The following is a 20121-nucleotide window of genomic DNA, read 5'->3' as shown; positions in this document are numbered from 1 at the left end:
TCCAGATCAGCTGGCTCTAGTGGTCAGTGGGGCTTACACTTGTAGTCCTACAGGACTGTGGGACCTTAGCCATTGTTTAGGATCTGGCTGCAAATCAGTTACAGTGGTGAGATTCTTTTGGACATGATAGATCTAAGAGTACCCTCAACTACTATGATCTATTAAAAATAAAATAGTCTGCATGGGCAATCACAAGCATTTGAAAGACAACAAGGAACTAGGGCAAAATTGAATGATGACATTCATGTAATACATGAGGCTACTTCTTCAAGATTGGGAGAAATGGCTCTTCCTCTAATGCATAAAAACCAACAAAGAGTCAAACAAAATGAATAAACACTGAAATATGTTCCAAATGAAAAGACTAAAGAAATTCTTAGGAAAAAAAATTTAGTGAAACAGAAGTTACCAGATAAAGACTGCAAAGTAATAATCATAAAGATGCTTGCCAAACTCAGAGAAGAATGGATGAATATAGTGAGAACTTCAATGGATAGAAAATCTAATGGAGTACCAATTACCAAATAGAAGTCACAAAGCTGAAAAATGCAGTAATTGGGCTAAAAAAAAATACAGTAGAGGGGTTTTACTAGCAGACTAGATGAAAAAGAGAGGATCAGTTAACTCAAAGACAAAGCAGTGGAACTCACCAAATCAGAGCAACAAAAAGAATTTTAAGAAGTGGAGATAACTCAAGGAATTTTCTTATAGGACACTATGAAGCAGACTAACATTTGCATTATAGAAGTCCCAAAGGAAGAAGAAGAGTAAGGGACAGAAAACTTACTTGAAGAAATAATGGTTTCAAGCTTCCCTAATTTAGGGAAAGAGACACATCCAGATCTACAAGGCTCATTGAGTTCCAAATAAAACTAACTCAAAGAGACTCGCACCAAGACACATCATAATTAAAATGTCAACGGTTAAAAAGAATAAAAGAATCTTAAAAACAACAAGAGAAAAGCAAATTGTTGTATATAAGTGTGCGTCCATAAGACTATCAGAAGATTTTTTAGTAGAAACTTTCAAGCAGGAACTGGTTTTAGCAGACCAGAAGAGAGTATATTCAGTATATTCAGAGGCTGAAAGTAGAACATTTGCAAACAAGAATACTCTACCTGGCAAAGGTACCATTTAGAATTGAAGGAAATACAAAGCACAAGTTAAGGAGTTGATCACCACTAAAACAGCCTTCCAAGAAATGCTAAAAGGACTTCTCTAAGCTGAAAAGAAGGGGTGCTTATTGTAACAAGAAAACACAAAGTGTAAGTCTCACTGGTAAAGTTAAATATTTAGTAAAGATAGGAGATTAATCATTTATAAAGCTAGCATAAAAGTTAAAAGACAAAAGTAGTAAAAATGTAACAAAATAATGAGTTAAGGGGTACACAAAATAAATGATGTAAACTGAGATATCAAAAACCAGACATGAGGGAGAGTAAATCTGTAGAGCTTTAGAATCCATGCAAACTTAAGTTGTTATCTTAAAAGAGTGTTTAAGTTGTTAACTTAAAATAGAGTGTTATAAATATAGATTGTTTTATGTAACTCCTATGGTAACCACAAAGCAAAAGTCTATATTAGATACACAAAAGATAATTATAAAAGAAATTTGAGCAACCACTAAAGAAAGTCATCAAACCACAAAGGAAGAGAGCAAGAGAAGAAGGGAACAGAGAGGAACTGCAAACATCCAGGAAGCAATGAACAAACTGGCAATAAGTACATACCTATCAGCAGTTTCTTTAATCATAAATGTACTAAATTCTCCAATCAAAAGACACAGACTGGCTGAATGAATAAAAAAACAAAAACAAGACTCATCTATGTGCTGCCTCCAAGAAACCCACTGCAGATGTAAGGACATACACAGACTCAAAGTGAAGAGACAGGAAAAGATATTTCATGCAAATGAAAATCAAAAGAAAGCTAAGGTAGCTCTGCTTCTGTCACACCAAATAGACTTTAAGACTGTAGTCAAGGACAAAGAAAGGCATCACATAATGATAAAGTGGCCAATACCACAAGAGTATATAACATTTTTAAATATTGATAAATAAATAAATATATATTTGTGCAGCCAACGTAGGCTCACTTAAACATACAAAGAAAATATTAACAGATCTAAAGAGAGAAATAGCAATAATATAGAAGTGTTTAATATACCACATATCTATGGATAGGTCGTTCAGACAGAAGTATCAATAAGGAAATATGGGTCTTAAATAACACACTGGACCAGATAGACTACATAATTATATACAGAACATCTCATTCAGGAGCACCAGAATACACATCCTTCTCAGGTGCACATGGAACATTCTCCAGGGTACATCATATCTTAGGCCACAAAACAAGTCTTAATAAACTTAAGAAGATCTAAATCCTATCGTGCATCTTTTCTGACCACAGTGGTATGAAATTCTACAATTACTGGGAAATTAAACAATATTCTACTGAAAACCAATGAATTAAAGAAGAAACCTTAAAAAAAAAAAAAAAAAACTTCAGGAGCACCTGGCTGGCTCAGTTAATTAAATGCCTGACTCTTCGTTTTGGCTTAGGTCATGATCTCAGAGTTGTGAATTGGGCCCCACAGGGGGTACCTCACTTGGCATGAAGTCTGCTTGGGTTTCTTTGCCTCTTCTTGTCGCTCTGCCCCTCCTGCAGTGCTTGCACACTCGCTTGCTCTCTAATAAATAAATAATATCTTTTTAAAAATAACCTGAGACAAATCAAAATGGAAATATACCAAAATTTATGAGATGAAGCAAAAACAACTCTAAGAGGGAAGTTCATAGCAATAAATAAATAAAGGGAAAAAAATCTCAAACTAACATTACTCATCAAGTAACTAGAAAAAGAAGAAATGAAGACCAAAGTTAGTAGAAGGAAGGAAATAACATAGCTCAGAGCAGAAATATGAAATAGAAATTAAAAAGGTAATAAAAAGAACAATGAACAAAGAGTTGGTTCTCTGGGGAAAAAAAAAAAACCTGACAAACTTTTAGTTAGACTTACCAAGAAAAAAGAGAGGACTCAAATAAAACAAGAAATGAAAGAGGAGCTGTTACAACTAGTACCACAGAAGTAAAGGTCATAAAGGACTACTGTGAACAACGATGTGCCATAAAGCATGGACAAATAGATAAACTCCTAAAAATATACAACTTACCAAGACTGAATTACAAAAAAAATAGAAAATCTGACAAACCAATTACTAATTCAGTTTCCTTAATAGTAAGTAATAACAACAAACAAAAGTTCAGGACCACTTATTTCACTGGTAAATTCTACCAAACACCAAACACAAAGAAGGATTTATGTTAATTCTTCTTTGGGGCGCCTGGGTGGCTCAGTGGTTGAGTGTCTGCCTTTGGCTCAGGCCATGATACCAGGGTCCTGGGACTGAGTCTTACATCAGGCTCCTTGCAGGGAGCCTGCTTCTCCCTCTGCCTCTCTGTCTCTCTCATGAATAAATAAATAAACCTTTTTTAAAAAACATTGTTAATTCTTCTTTAAAACTCTTCCAAAAAAAAAAAAATAGAAGAGGAGGAAATACTTCCAAAGTCATTTTAAAAGGCCAGCATCACCCTGATATCAAAACCAGACAAGGACACTACAAGAAAAGAATATTACAAGCCAGTATCCCTTATGAACATAGATGTAAATGCCTCAACAAAATTTTAGCAAACCAAATTCAACAACGAATTAAGAGGTTATACACCATATTCAAGTGGGATTTATCTCAGGGATGCAAGAATGTTTTATCCTCCACAAATCAACCAAAGAGATGTGCCATATTAACAAAAGGAATGATAAAAATTATCATCCCAATAGTTGCAGAAAAGGCATTTGATAAAATCCAACACCCATTTGTGATAAAATCTCAACAAATTTGATAAAGAACATATATGAGCATAATACAAGCCATATGTGACACAAGCCCACAGCTATCACCATACTCAACAGTGAAAAGCTGAAAGCTTTTCTAAGATCAGGAACAAGACAAGGATTCCCACTGTCACCACTTTTTTCAACATAGTATTGGAGGTCATAGCCAGAGAAATTAGGTAAAAATAAAATAGAAAGCATTACAACAGGAAAAGAAATAAAATTATCACTCTTTGCAAATGACATTATTATATACAGAAGCACTAAAGACTCTACCAATAAACTGTTAGAACTAATCAATGAATTCAGTTAAAGTTGCAAAGTATAGTATGCAAAAATCTGTTGCATTTCTATACATTGAAATGAACTGTCAGAGAACTTAAGAAAACCATTCCATTTACAATTGTATTAAAAGGAATAAAATGCCTATGGATAAATTTAACCTAGGAGGTGAGAGACTTGTATGCATACACTGTAAGATTTAATGAAAGAAATTGATGACTCTACGAATAAATGGAAAGATATCCTATGCTCCTGGATTAGGAGGATTAATATTGTTAAATGTCTATATTACCTATAGCAATCTATGGGTTTGCTTTTGAAAGAATTAGGACAAAAAAGCTTCTAAAATTTGTATGAAACCACGAAAGATTGTGAATAAGGCAATTTTGAGAAAGAAAAAAGTTGGAGGCATTGCGTTCCCTGATGTCAAACTGTACTTAAAAAGCTATAGTAATTGAAATAGTACAGTATTGGCATAAGAACAGATAACATGGATCAATGAAACAAGAGAGCCCAGAAATAAACCAACGTATATATGGTCAATCAGTCAATTTACAACAGAGGAGCCAAGAATATACAACAGGGAAGGGACAGTTTCTTCAATAAATGCTGCTGGGAAAACTACACAATCACATGCAAAAGAATGAAACTTATACCATACACAAAAATTAGCTCAAAATGGATTCAAGACTTTAACAGAAGACTCAAAACCACAAAACTCCTAGAAGTAAACATAGGCAGTAATTTCCTTGACTTGGTCTTGGAAACCATTTTTTGGATCTGACACGGAAAGCAAAGTTTTTCTACTTTAATAAGCTAGTATGGGGATCCCTGGGTGGCGCAGCGGTTTGGCGCCTGCCTTTGGCCCAGGGCGCGATCCTGGAGACCCGGGATCGAATCCCACATCGGGCTCCCGGTGCATGGAGCCTGCTCCTCCCTCTGCCTGTGTGTCTGCCTTTCTCTCTCTCTCTCTGTGACTATCATAAATAAATAAAAATTAAAAAAAAAATAAATAAGCTAGTATGACTACATCAAGCTACAAGTTTCTGCATAGCAAAATAAAGCATCAACAAAATGAAATGGCAACCTGCTGAATGAGAGAAAGTATTTGCAAATCATGTATCTGATAAAGGGCTAATAATATCCAAAATAATTCATACAACTCAATATCAAAAAAAAATTCAATTAAAAAAATGGGCAAACTTGTATATTCTTGGACCCTCCATTGTAAATTGATTGACATATATACATTGGTTTATTTCTGGGCTTCCCCTATATGTTTTCCAGAGGAGACATACAGATGGCCAATAAGTACATGAAAGATGTTCAACATTATTAATCATCAAGGAAATGCAAATCAAAATCACAATGACATACATGCCCCAGATGCTCTGTGATACTGGAAAAAAAAAAAAAAAAAGCCTGGTTAAAAAAGCAACTAGAATATAAAAGATCCAGCTCTGGAACTCTTCCTAATAGCAGGGGAGCTGCTAGAACTCTCTCCGAATCAGAGGGGCTGGCAAGTGCCATGGTTTATACTCCCCTCCACCTTGAAAGACAACCTACCTCCTCAGTGAACCCTGAACTCCCAGCCCATACCAACACAAGCCAAGCCATCCTACCAAGGCAGCCCCACCCAGCATAGCACACACCAGGACACCCCTATCAGTGCTCATTACATCTGTAGCTGTCTTGCCAAGATGACAAAGGTGCAATGCACCCTGAAAGACACCAGGCCCATACTACTGTGGTGCTAAATGACTTTCTAGGATCCTCCTGGGTGCAGAGTGCTCTGGGACCCCTCAGCCTATACCTTGTCCTGGCTCAGCCATCCTACCAGGATGCATCCTGCATAGAGCATCCCAGGACCCCCTGGCTTTCACCCACTTTAGCCTCAGCTCTCCTGTCAAGATGATCTGTGTGGAGAGCCCCAGGACCACCCTAGCCCATGTCTACTTCAGCTTTAGCTGTCCTGCCAGGGCACCCTCTGCACAAAGAGTCTAGGATTGCTCTGTCCCATGGCCAGTTCTGCTCCAGTCATCCCATCAGGGAAGCCCCGTATAGAGTGCCTGGGACCCCCAGAGCCTATCAGCCACAGCTCCAGCCAGCCGGTTAAAGTCACCAGAAACACACATTCTACACAGGGGATGCCCATACACATGACCATTTTCTCAAGTTCAAGAGACATAGCAGTTTTGCCTCATTTATAAAAAGAAACACAGAAAGATATAGAAGACATAGCAGTTTTGCCTCGTTTATAAAAAGAAACACAGAAAGATAAGCAAAATGAAAAGAGGAAGATGTTCCAAATGAAAGAACAAGACAAAACCTCAGAAAAAGAACTAAATGAAACGGGAGATAACCAAGTCTATTTGAGAAATAGCTCAAAGTACTGCCATAAAGATGCTCACCAGACTAGAGAAGAATGGATGATGAACTTTGTGGGAATTTCACTAAGATGTAGAAAATGTAAAATAGAAATAATCAGTTGAAGAATACAATAACCAAGATGAAAAATATACTTAGAGGTAATCAATATTAGATTTGAGGATGAAGAAGAACAGATCAGCAATTTGGAAGACAGGGTAATATAAAGTACTCAAGTAGAAAGGCAAAAAGTAAAAAGAATTTTAAAAATGAGGATAGGGGGATCCCTGGGTGGCGCAGCGGTTTGGCGCCTGCCTTTGGCCCAGGGCGCGATCCTGGAGACCCGGGATCGAATCCCACATCGGGCTCCCGGTGCATGGAGCCTGCTTCTCCCTCTGCCTATGTCTCTGCCTCTCTCTCTCTCTCTCTCTCTCTCTCTCTCTCTGTGTCTATCATAAATAAATAAATAAAAATTTAAAAAAAAATAAAAAATAAAAATGAGGATAGGTTAAGGGATCATAACCTTCATCTTAACATCAAGTGAAAAAATACATTATAGGGGTTCCAGAAGGAGAAGAGAAAGGAGTAAAAAACTTGTTTCAAGAAATAATAGCTGAGGGATGCCTGGCTTAGCGGTTGAGCATCTGCCTTCAGCTCAGGACATGATTCTAGAGTTCCAGGATTGAGTCCCGCATTAGGCTCCTGCATGGGGCCTGCTTCTCTTCCCTCTGCCTATGTCTCTGCCTCTCTTTCTGTGTCTCTCATGAATAAATAAATAAAATCTTTAAAAAAAGAGAGAGAGAGAAAGAAAGAATAACTGAAAACTTACCTAACCTGGGGAAGGAAACACATTAAACAAGATAAATCCAAGGAGACCCACACCATGACACATATAATTAAAATTTCAAAGCATAAAGATCAAAAAAAATGTTACAGCAGCAAAAGAAAAACGCAACTTGTAACATACAAGGGAAATCCTATAAAGCTTATTTTTTCGGCAGAAATTTTGCAGGCCAGAAGAGAATGGCATCATGATATTCGAAGTGCTGAAAGGAAAAAACCTACAATCAAAAATACTCCACCTGGGAAGGTTATCATCCAGAATTAAAGGAAGAGTAGTGGGCAGCCCAAGTGGGACTTTTCTATGTGGAAAAGGACATAATTAGAAGAAAAATATGGAAGGAAAGGGTATTATTCATATAAGACAACACAGACTTTAAAACAAAGACTGTAGCAAGAGACAAAGAAGGGCAATACATAATGATAAAGGATCAAGAGGATATAACAGTTGTAAATATCTATCACCCAATATCGGGGCACTCAAATACATAAAGCAAATATTAACAGACATAAAGGAAGAGATTGATACTAATAAAATAATAGTAGAGGACTTTAAAACCCTACTCACATCAATGGAGAGCTCATCCAGGCAGAAAATCAATAAGGAAACAGTGTCTTTGGATGACACAATAGACCAGATGGACTTAACAGATCTATATAGAACATTCCACCCAAAGACACAGAACACACATTCTTTTCAACTGCACATAGAACATTCTCCAGAATAGATCACCTTAGGCCACAAAGTAAGTCTCAGTACATTTAAGAAGATTGATGTCATATTTTACATCTTTTCTGATCACAATAGTATGCAACTAGAAATCAGTTACAGGAAAAAAAACTTGAAAAAGCACAAACACATGGAGGATGAACAACATGCCACTAAACAAGCAATGAGTCAATGAAAAAATCAAAGAGGAAATAAAATATACATGGAGACAAATGAAATTGAAAACACAATGGCTCAATATCTTTGAGATGCAGCAAAAGGAGTTCTAAGGGAAGTGGTTCAATATCTTTGAGATGCAACAAAAGGAGTTCTAAGGGAAATTCATAGTGATACAGGTCTTCCTCAAGAAACAAAAAGTAAATCTCAAACAATCCAACCTTACACCTAAAGGAACTAGAAAAAGAGTAACATATAAAGCCCAGAGTTAGTAGAAGGAAAGAAATAAAGATCAGAGTAGACATAAATGAAAGACTTGAAAAAAGAAAAAAAAAGAAAAAAGAAAAAAAATCAGTGAAACCAAGATCTGGTTCTTTGAAAAAAATCAACAAAATTGCTAAATTTCTAGCCAGACTCATCAAGAAATAAGGAGGACCCAAATAAAACCAGAAATGAAAGAAAAGTAACAACCAAGATGACAGAAGTACAAAGGATTACAAGAGACTACTGCAAAAAATTCTATGCCAATGAATTGGAAAACCTAGAAGAAATGGACAAATTTCTAGAAACATCTTCTTCTAAAAATTAGGAACGGGGGCACCTGGGTAGCTCAGTGGTTGAGCATCTGCCTTTGACTCAAGTCCTGGAATCAAGTCCCACATCAGGCTCCCTACAGGGAGCCTGCCTCTCCCTCTGCCTATGTTTTTGCCCCTCTCTCTATATCTCTTGTGAATAAATAATCTTTTTTAAAACTTTTTAAAAATAAAAATTAGGAACAAATGGAACATCTGATCAGACCAGTTGCTAATAACCAAATTGAGTTGGTAATCAAAAAATTCCCAACAAACTGAAATCCAGAACCAGATGGATTCACAGGTGAATTCTATCAAACATTTAAGGGAGAGTTAATATTTATATTCCTCGAATTATACAAAGAAATGGAAGAGGAAAGAAAGCTTCCAAAAACATCCTATAAGGCCAGCCTTACCTTTATACCAAAACCAGACCAAGACACTACAAAAAAAGAAAATTATGCCACTGTCCCTATTGAACAAAGATGCAAAAAGCCTCAACAAAATTAGCAAACCATATTCAACATTACATTAAAAGGATCATTCACCACAATCAAGTAGGATTTATTCAAGGAATGCAAGGATGTGTTAATAGTCACAAATCAATCAAAATGATACACCACATTAACAAAATAAGGATAAGAATCATAGGACCATTTCAGTTAGATGCACAGAATGCATTTGACCAAATTCAATATCCATTCATGTTAAGAATTCTTAATAAGGTGGGTTTAGATGGACCATACCTAAACATAGTAAGGCCATATATGAAAACTCACAGCTAACATCATACTCAATAGTGAAAAACTGAGAGCTTTTCCTCTAAGATAAGGAACAGGACAAGGATGTCCATTCTAGCCACTTTTATCCAACATAGTACTGGATGTCCTAACCATAGCAGTGGGACAAGAAAAAGAAAGTGCATCCAAGTTGGTAAGGAAGAAGCAAAACTGTCACTATTTACAGATAACATGATGCTATATACAGGAAACCCAAAAGACTGCACAGAAAACTATTACAATAAATAAATAAAGTTGCAGGATACAGATTAACATACAGAAATCTGTGGCATTTTTATACACTAAAAACAAAGTAGCAGAAATAGAAATTAAGAAAACAATTCTACTTACATTTGCACTAATATAGTAAAATATCTAGGGACAAACTTAACCAAGGAGGGGAAAGACCTGTACTCTGAAAACTATAAAACACTGATGAAAGAAAGACATTTGAAAATGATAAAAGCAAATGGTAAGACATACCATGCTCATGGGTTAGAAGAAATAGCATTGTTAAAATGTCCATACAACCCAAAGCCATCTACAGATTCAATGCAATCCCTATCAAAATACCAATAGTATTTTTCAAAGAACTAGAATAAATAGTCCTAAAATCTGTATGGAATCACAAAAAGACTCTGAAGAGCCAAGGTAGTATTGAGAAAGAAGCATAAAGCTGGAGTTATCACAATTCCAGATTCAGATATACTACAAAGCTGTAGGAATCAAAAAAGTATGGTATTGGCACAAAAATAGACACATAGATCAATGGAACAAAAGAATCCAGGTATAAAACCATGCTTATATGGTCACTTGATCTATGATAAAGGAGACCAGAATATACATTGAGGAGAAGACAATCTTTTTAATAAATGGTGCTGGGATGGAGCACTTGGCTTGCTCAGTTGGAAGAGTGTATGACTCTTGATCTCAAGGTCATGAGTTTGATCCCCATTTTGTGTATAGAGATTACTTACATAAATATCTTTTTAAAAAAATAATAATGAATGGTGCTGGGAAAACTAGATAGCTGCAGCCAAAAGAATGAAACTGGACCACTGCCTTACTATACCACACAACAATAAACTCAAAATAAAGATGTAAATGTGAGACCTGAAACCATAAAACTCTTAGAAGAAAACATTGGTATTTTTGATACTAGCCTTAGCAACATTTTTCTAGGTAGGTCTCCTCAGGCAAATGAAACAAAGGCAAAAATAAACCATTGGGACTACACCAAAATATGCTGCTGCACAGCAAAGGAAACCATCAACAATACAAAAAAGGCAGCCTTCTGAATGAGAGATGATATTTGTAAATGAGATATCTGATAAGGGTTAATATCCGAAGTATATCAAGAACTTACACAACTCCAAAAAACCCACAGATAATCTGATTAAATAATGGGCAGAGGACCTGAACATTTTTTTCCAAAGAAGACATACAGAGAGCAAACAGACACATGAAAATATGCTTAATATCCCTCATCATCAAGGAAATGCAAATCAAAACCAAACTGAAATATCACCTTACACCTATAAGAATGGCTAGAATCTAAAAGAAAGAACAAGTATTGGCGAGAATGTGGAGAAAAACAAGCCCTTTGCTCTGTTATAGGAATGTAAATTAGTACAGCCACTGTAGTGAACAGTTTAGGGGTTCCTCAAGAAATTAAAAATAAAAATACCATACAGTCCCATAATTTCACTACTGTTTATCAAAGAAAATGAAAACACTCATTCAAAAAGATATATGCACAGCATTATTTATCGCAGCATTATTTATAATAGCCAAGATAGGGAAGCAACCTGTGTCTGTTGATAGATGAATGGATAAATAAGATGTGGGGGCTGTGTGTGTGTGTGTGTGTGTGTGTGTGTCTATAAAACTACAATGAGGTCACCTCATACCTGTTACTAGGACTATAATCAAAAAGACCACAAATAACATGTTTGTTAGGATGTGAAGAAAGGGAAGCTTCTTGTGCGCTGCTGGTGAAGATATGTGTAGTGAAGCCACTAAGGAAAACTGTATGATGATTCCTAAGGAAAAAAAATATTAAAATAAAAGAACTATATGGTACAGTATTTTAACTTCTGGGTATTTATTTGAAGAAAAAGGAAACACTAACTGGAAGTGATAGATGCCTTCCCATATTCATTGCGGCATTATTTATAGTAGCTATGACATGTCAATCAGTGTCCGCTGACAGATAAAAAGATAGAGACAATGTGGTATACATATGCAAGGGAATATTACTCAGCCGTAGAAAATAGTATCTTGCCATTGTGACACCATGGATAGACCTCAAGCTCATTATGTTAAGTGAGATAAGTCAGAGAAAGACAAATAACTTATGGTTTCACTTTCACGTGAAATCTTAAAAAGAAAGAAGGAAGGAAGGAAAGAAAGAAGGAAAGAAAAAAGAAAAGAAAAGAGAAAGGAAGAAAACCTAGGTTATATACACAGGGAACAGGTTGGTGGTTGCCAGAGGTAAGGGATGGGTAAAATGGGTGAAAGGGGTCAAAAGGTACTAATTTCCAGTCGTGAAAGAAAGAAATCATGGGTATATAAAACAAAGCACAATGACTGTACTTAATATTCCTATATTGCTCATTTGAAAATAGCTAAGACAGTAAACCTTTAAAGTTTTCATCACAAGAAAAAAAATTGTAACTAAGTATGGTGATGGATGTCAATTAGATTTACCATATTAATCATTTTGCAAAATGTACAAAGATTGATTCATTATGCTATACACTAAAGCTAATATACTTACCAATTATACCTCACTAACATAAGTAGATAAATTTAAAATATCTTTAAAAATAAATTTAAATTATCCCAGCAAAACCAGGTTCAAAGTCAAGGTTATAGAACGAGGTTATTAACTTTCACTGTTGGAAGGTGATCTTGGTCAATAGACAACATACCCTTCTTGATCTCTACCCTGGTATTATCTTACAAAAAACAAAGTATTTGGTTTTGCATACCTTTGACTTTCTCCCAGAATTGATCTTGTGGCCATTGAGTGACTTTCCTGAAACATATTAAATTACAGGCTGGCGAACCTGGAGAGAGTGGATAGGCAGACCAGAAAACTAATCCTGCTGCCGAACAGCATAGTGAATTTCCATAATCGCTGTCTAGTAAGGAAGCTAATTCCCACAGCTGCAGGGGAAGATCCGCACCCACACTCCGCTAGCGAAGTGCAGGCACGCTCCCGTTCTCATCTGACTTTGTTCAAGCGAGAGACAGAGGCCTCTTCTTCCTTGAAAGTAACAAGGCGTTTATAGCGGAGGGGTGTTCCCGGTCCTGGAGCAGCAGAGTAGAGGCGGGCAGCTAACCATGGGGATAGAAATGAAATCATGGAAAAATCCGTTTACACCACCACAGGGGCGTTTCGTCACGATCGTATACGCTCTCGGTGTAAAATGAAAATTACAATACAAATGTGTTGTGAAAATCTTTACATTTTCTTAGCCTCTTGGATGATGGAAAGGATTTTTCTGTTTCCACATCCATCTCCAGGAGGTATCTTGTGCTTTTTATCTCTGTGCTTCTCTACAAGACTACAAAAAAAAAAAAAAAATCTGAAGAGCTTATTAGTTCTTGTAGCTCAATAAAACAGGTGCAGCAAGAGTTCTTTTTTTTTTTTTTGCAGCAAGATATTTTGACAAAACTCAAGGCACCGTGTAATTTAAAGAAGTTGTTTTTATCAGCCAGCTACATTGATTCTACTCTATTCAAAATATGCAGGAAAAAAATTTATTTTCCATAAATGAAACCGTGGAGAAAATGAGACCTTTAAGGATGTAGGAATATCCGCACACAGTGATGAGTAAAAAAAAAAAAATCCAAAAAAAAAAAACTGAAGAAGCTTTCATTATTGCTTTAAGTTTGTTTGTGATTTTAACGGAAAGAAAATGATGCAGGCAGAAAACAAAATTGCAGAAATCCGACTTGCTTAGTCTCCTAAGGCTTTGATGTCTACAAATTTTTATCTTTTTCTACGTAAGTCCTCCATCTCATTTAAACGCCACAGGGAAAGCGGGCTTGCGTGCTGGCCGGATATTTGGTTTTGGTGGGGGGAGAGCGACTTGAACGCTGATCTTGTTTAACTAGCAGCCTGCCTGTTCATTTAGTTGGTAATAGTACTAGTTCCGCAAAGGAAAACCAGTGACTAGTTACTGGCGTTCCGTGGGCAAGTTTAAGTACACTCACGTGTGCCCGGCAGAGGCACGCAGAACTGAAGTGGCCCCCGCATCACCCACTTACCTGGTTATGGTTTTGCCCGCCTGCAGGGAGATACAGTTCTGAGAGCGACGTGTGGAGCTTCGGCATCCTCCTCTGGGAGACCTTCAGCTTAGGAGTGTGCCCCTACCCCGGAATGACAAATCAGCAGGCGCGGGAGCAAGTGGAAAGAGGTGAGCCAAAGACATGGGGTGGAAGGGTTCGCCTCCAGCCCCGGGGGCCATGCTAACGCCAGGTCCAGGGACGTCCCAGTGTGAGGAGGGCGTGTGAACAACACCACGGAGGTGCCACTGTATCTGCTTTGGCATCCCATGGATGGTGGTGGGTGGGGGGTGCTTACAAAACGAAAACCAACAAGCACCAAAGAAACTTCTAAGGATTCCAATCGTTTTAAAAACAGAGCTACAGGCTTTTCTCCCATTGCCCCGGCCTGGCATGACACCTGCAAGGCTGTGCCTCTCCCTGCCTTCAAGCAAAATAGAGTAGCGTTCCCCAACCTCTTATTTTTTTTTTTTATTCTGTGCCAACTGAGCGCCATTAATAGTATCGTAAATTGAAACATAGTTAGACTGGAGAGTGAGGAGTTTGAAAATTTTCTGACGTTGCTGAAGAAGCCATGTACTGCTCCCAGATCAGAAACGGGAACAGGTCGGTGATGGTGACACACTGGCGTGCACCTGTGTCGTCTGCGGCTCGCAGCAGAGAGAATGCTTTCGACACGGTGGTGGTGCCTGCTGATGCTCTGGAGGGGCCGGGCTGTAGACCTGGTGCAGGAGGAGGACTTGCCAGCCCCCTGTTTTCCCCTCTCAGCCATCCTCCTCCCCGCACCCGCGACCACAGGCAGGTGCTTGTGGCCCGGCACACTGCCAGGTGGCTTCGAATTCAAGGCTCTTCTTGGGCTGTCAAGGAATAGAACTCCTGTTCATTTTTATTTCACGTTTGAATTAGTGTCTATAAAATCCTCATCCTCTCTCCATCTCCAGAACCCTGGGTTGTATAGATGATTCTCTAAAGCTCGGCCCACACCACCTAACGGCACATTCTAAAAGCAGAAGCAAATGCTGAGAGCAACTAAAATATGCGTTTGTATGTGATCTATCTTGCCTCAGACTTTGTGACAAATGAACACATGAAAAATGAGTTATTCCAGCCAAAAGGTAACCCGATGGCTCTGTAATACTGAATTCTGCATCACTTGTAGAAAACAGAAGTCAGTGTGCCCTGAAACGGGTTTTCTGTCTCTGTTCCACCTACAACATAAGGTACTGAAGATCACCAGCCACATAAGGCCCCATGTGCGCATTTCAGTCTTTCCTGAACCCTCTGCTCTCTTCCTCTTGGGTCTTCAGGGTACCGAATGTCAGCCCCCCAGCATTGCCCAGAGGACATTTTTAAAATTATGATGAAGTGTTGGGATTATAAACCTGAAAACCGCCCCAAGTTCAGTGAACTTCAGAAAGAGCTCACGGTCATCAAGAAGAAAGTCACACAGTGACAGAGCAGTGACAACCGCCTCCGGGACCTGGGCGTCCGGCAGAGTGACATCGTTCTCCCCGCTAACAATGAGTTTATACCACATTACCTGCAACAGTCTTCTAAGGTGATTTTTGTTATTAACTGTTTTTTGTTTTGTTTTGTTTTGTTTTTAAGTATGTGCCACTCACAAAAAAAGACAAGGGCAAAAATGTATTCAAGAAACAGACACTCTTACCAAGGGCTTTATTAGCTCACCGCAGCAATCCTGCCATTTCAGGCCACTGTAAATAGAAAAGCACAGCCTCTCGGTGTGAGGGAAGAGCAGATCTTTCCCACACCAGGACCACTGATGTTTGTCAGAGGTTTTCTACTTCAGGCGCAGTCCCCGGGCTGCTGCCCTATGCCACAGACCCTACTCCATCGGTGCTAAAAGCAGCATTGGTAATGCCATGTCTGCAGGACACATTCCAACCAAAGGCGGCTCTTTGCTCTGCCAAGGCAAGATTCTGTTTGTAAACACCATTTTATATTGGGAATTAGTTGGACCTCTTAGGGTTTTTCTCTTCTTTCTTGCCAGAAATAAGTGCCGTGTGGGAAGCATCACACCCCTGTATTATTAGGAAGGTAGCTGCTTCCCCTGCTCCTTTGTCTGGGCATTGGCCAGCGATGTATGGAATGTCCTCCCAGAGCCCATGCTTAGGGTTGAAATAGCAGCTCGTAAAGGAGGTTTTTTGGGAGCTGTGCCAGCAAGAAGCAAGTTTGATTGGGGGGAGGGGGTCTGGAGAAAGGAGCAGCTACCGAAGCAATCAAAGGGAAGAGAAGGAAAATATAAAGTCTGCCTTCTTATCAGAGTTATGCCTTTTCACACACACACACACACACACACACACACACACACACACCAACCTATTATTTTATGGTCTGAATTCACAACAAAAATTGTAAGAAATGTTTCCAGAAGTTCATAGTTAGTTAGAGCTTAATGGCAGCAAAAAAACTTTTTAGCGAAACTACAGAGCACAAGGTCACAGAAATAAGGGCCTACCTTTGGTTAAGTACCTTCACCTCAGAGGAGACACCCTGGTAGTTAATCCTCTTGATTTCCACCCGTTTCCAGAGCTGAAAGGATTTCATGATTCTAGTTCACCAACACACTGATGTGTGTACACGCACACGCACGTGCACACACACACACGCTGCCAATAAGCAGGAGCAAACGGTTAAGAAGTCAAATGAACATCACTGAGGGCGAAGACACAGGGACAGCCCTCCCGTTTCTGCTGTCCCCCTTCACTTACCCTTATCCTGATACCTGGACATCCTTATCTTAGCTGACAGGTGTGCAGGCGCAGTTCTGGGGATGCTCCAGGTAAATAACACGTAACACAGAGCTGAGGGTAGGCTTCCGTTGAGCTGAATATTAGCTGCATCCAGGGAACTCACCCCTGTGTTCTGTATATAGTTGCCTCTCAGGATAAATATGTGTGCAGGAGATGGTCATGCTCAGGGGTAAATGTAGCTTGAGAGCTCTTACTGAGTGCTCAGGCCTGTGTCCAGATAACTAGCACCTTAGTGATCGTTTGGTTATATCTATTGGAAGAGCTTATGGGATAGAAAACTCCCACTGCCCCCTCCAGCTGTTCACTGCCCACCAATACCAGTGCACAGAACCCGCACCCAGTACTCTAACGGGTATAAAGGACAATACTGAAGAGAAGAAGATGCCTTGTGTCTGTCATTTCAATTTCCTTGCAGGGTGTGTGCACATTTAATAATCACTACATCCAGACTCCAATGAAAGCCGAATAAACTCGCCCTGCAAAACACACTGCAACAGACAAAGCAACTTTTTAAAAAATCAGCATTGTCTCCCCTTCTGTCAGATACGGTAAATAAATGGAAACCTCCTTTGAAGGCATATACGGTAAATCAAAACACAGACGCATTCATTAAGTGCCGGGGTCTTCAGGCACTTGCCAGCCTTCAAAAGAACGAGTCAGATGGGACATTTTTACCCTTTGTCCGTACTTCCAAACGAGTCTCTTTGTAATATTCTTTGTTTAAAGAAAACAGCCTCTCATCACTTACTAGCCTCAGTGCTAAGCTCTCTGCAAGGAGAGGGAATGACGGTTTTGGCTTTAATTTTGTGAACAAGACCCGAAGCTTAATCTTTGCATTCTGGTGTAAAGAATGAACGTGGCATTGATATTTCACTCATCCGGGCTGTTAGAATTTGCAATTCACATCATAACTCTGTGCTTAAATTAAAGAAGCTTTTCAAAACATCGTGACATCTGCAGCATTTAAATTCTATCTTATTCTTTGTCCCAAAGCAGGCAGCGGTATAGTTGAGGATTAATAACTCATTGGGAGTCTTTCAGGATCAGTTTGTATGGGATATTAAATTTAATATAGGCACATGCATTTAACAAAAACTTATGCAAACCCTTTTTTTTACTCTTAATTTTGTTGTGCTTGGAGCATAATTTATTCATCCCTTCTGTCAGTGATAATTATCGGAATTATGTACTTTAAGAGGCTAATCCATACCCAGAAAGCATACATATAAATACTGTTCCGAATTTGCAAGTTGATGTAAGGGAAAGAAGGCTTCAGAAATGCACAGGACCCCTATAACTTGTTTAGTAAGAAAACAGCAACCACAGTTGCCACTAGACTGAATGTAATTAAGCCAGGTCACAAATCTTTGTGTTGTTAATGGATTTTTCCAAAGAGTTGCATATATCATTCCTATACAGCTCCTGCAAGGATTCCTTGAATTCATGAGTACAGTGTGGGGATGGGGAGAAGATGAGCCCAGGCAGCCTGACTCACCTGCATTTTTCCATCTTGAGTCCCCCAGGAACCTTTATGACAAATAATTAGGTAGCCCATCATTTTTCAAAAAATGAAATCTTTTAATGTCAAATTAATGTTTACTACCAATATCTGAAACCGAAAATTAATTTTGTATCCCATGCAATCTGAGGTTACTTCTCAAAGTGAATATATTCTTTCTCTTCCAGGAAAATATTAATAAAGGATTAATAGGTTTTGTTTAAACTTCTAAAACCAGAGGCCTTATTTCAGCCTATCCTGCCCCCGAGTCCCCAGTGAGAGATCTCATGTAATCATTTCCCTCTTACCTCCCAAATCTAATACAGGCAGTACAGTTCTTCACCCATAAATCACCATTTTATCACAAATACAACATTATTGAAACATCTTACCAGCAGATCAGTACAGACCATGAGCCTAATTGTATTCGCTATTGTTCAGTGCAAGTTTCACAACTTTTTCATTCGAAGGTTCTCTTTAAAAGAAAAGCTAATGTTTAGTCATTGAAAGAGGTTTAATTTCCTTTAAGCTGCAACACGGTTTCCTTGTCTATGTTTTATACTCACATTTTGGTTTTGCCATATAGTTTCATATAGTTCGGCTAATACCACTAAAATAGCTGCAAGACCGTGTCAAGAAGAAAGCGTTTTAATCATAATATACGCCCCACACTGAGGCCCTCATTCGTGGGATGAACACCAACCTTACAATGCAAAAATCAGTGACGGCGTGGCGCTGTCATGACGAGTGCGCTCAGGCACTGCACCGGAGCGTGCTTTCCTGTGAGTCGGCAGACGTTCCAAGGGTGTACCTGCCAACCTCAGGTGCTCTGCTCTGTGGGCACTGTCACGTGGCCAGGGGTCATCTGAAGTGAGACCGACACATTCTGAAGACAGGCCGTTTGTCCCAGCCCTCTGCCTTTACGGGTCCCCCTCAATCACAGCACCTGCAGGTTAGGAGCCTCCTACCACCAGAACTGACCGTCCGTAGGCGCTGTTCTCAGTCTGCAAAGACTGACTTTTGGGTCTAGGTCAGAGTCCGCACACAGAACCGAGAACAACGCAAAATAAGGGCAACAAAAGGGCAGGCATTGAAAAAAGACACGTCTTCTTTATGTATTAATATGTTAATTAAATGGAAACAAAGATTTTATATGAAAATGAGTTTATATTACATTTCCATTATACTATTAAGTTAGCATGAAAGTTTACCATCAAAATAAAGTTACCTCTTTTATTACTAACTCTGATTTGCTCAATGCATACCAGACATTTTTTTTATTAAATATTTCAATTTTAGTTTTCTGTTTTGATTAGTTTCACATTAAACCTGAATACTATATTATTGGGGAGAATCCCGAATTGCATATTCACTTCTGCAAAAGGAAATACTCACGTACAAGATTACCTACTTGAAGGAGATACCGATAGTCTTAGAGACCCACAGTATCCAGTATTAAAGGATAATACCGTCCTACAGAAGGTGCATGAACTCCATAGCTCAGTCATAATTCAATCTTAGGATATGCTCACACCCCACCCCCCTTGAAAACCAGCCTCCGGCCTCACGCTGACTCAGAGGTTAAATTCTGAATTGTGGAGTATAGACGTTCAGAATCACTCGGCTCCCTAGTAAGGATGGAGAGTCTTGGGTGGTAGAAAGACCCTGCTGACCTGAGTGCCAGTCACTTTAACCTGCCCAGGAGTAAGAGCATAGGCTTGACAGTGAAGGAGGCGCTGGGGCAGGAGAGCAAGGAGCCGGTTGCTGTCAGGGTTGCTGCAGATGTGGGCTAATTCCAGGGGAACGGAGACGTGGACAGTGTCACCGGAAAGCGCCAAGAGACCGGTGCCTCCAGCCCAGATCCTTCCTATAGGAAATTAGAAGGATCTGGGAGCCAAAAGAAGCAGAAGAGGCCGCGGGCCAGCGTGTGGGC

At 39.0% G+C, this 20121-nt stretch overlaps 1 protein-coding gene across 9 annotated transcripts in view; it reads left to right on the top strand.

The window, feature by feature from the left end:
- Nucleotides 1–19431, top strand: part of FER (FER tyrosine kinase) — a 434834-nt gene extending 415403 nt beyond the window's left edge. For all 9 annotated transcript variants that reach the window (XM_025992805.2, XM_072736632.1, XM_072736630.1 and 6 more), the window contains 2 exons: nucleotides 13925–14047; nucleotides 15224–19431. In XM_025992805.2, coding sequence (XP_025848590.1) covers nucleotides 13925–14047; nucleotides 15224–15369 — 269 coding nt within the window. In that variant the 3' untranslated portion in view covers nucleotides 15370–19431. The remainder of the gene's footprint in view (nucleotides 1–13924; nucleotides 14048–15223) is intronic.
- Nucleotides 19432–20121: the final 690 nt, after the last annotated feature.

This window comes from Vulpes vulpes, chromosome 14 (genome assembly GCF_048418805.1).
Source record: "Vulpes vulpes isolate BD-2025 chromosome 14, VulVul3, whole genome shotgun sequence".
Classification (NCBI taxonomy): Eukaryota; Metazoa; Chordata; class Mammalia; order Carnivora; family Canidae; genus Vulpes; species Vulpes vulpes.
This window is presented reverse-complemented; position numbering and strand designations above follow the sequence as displayed.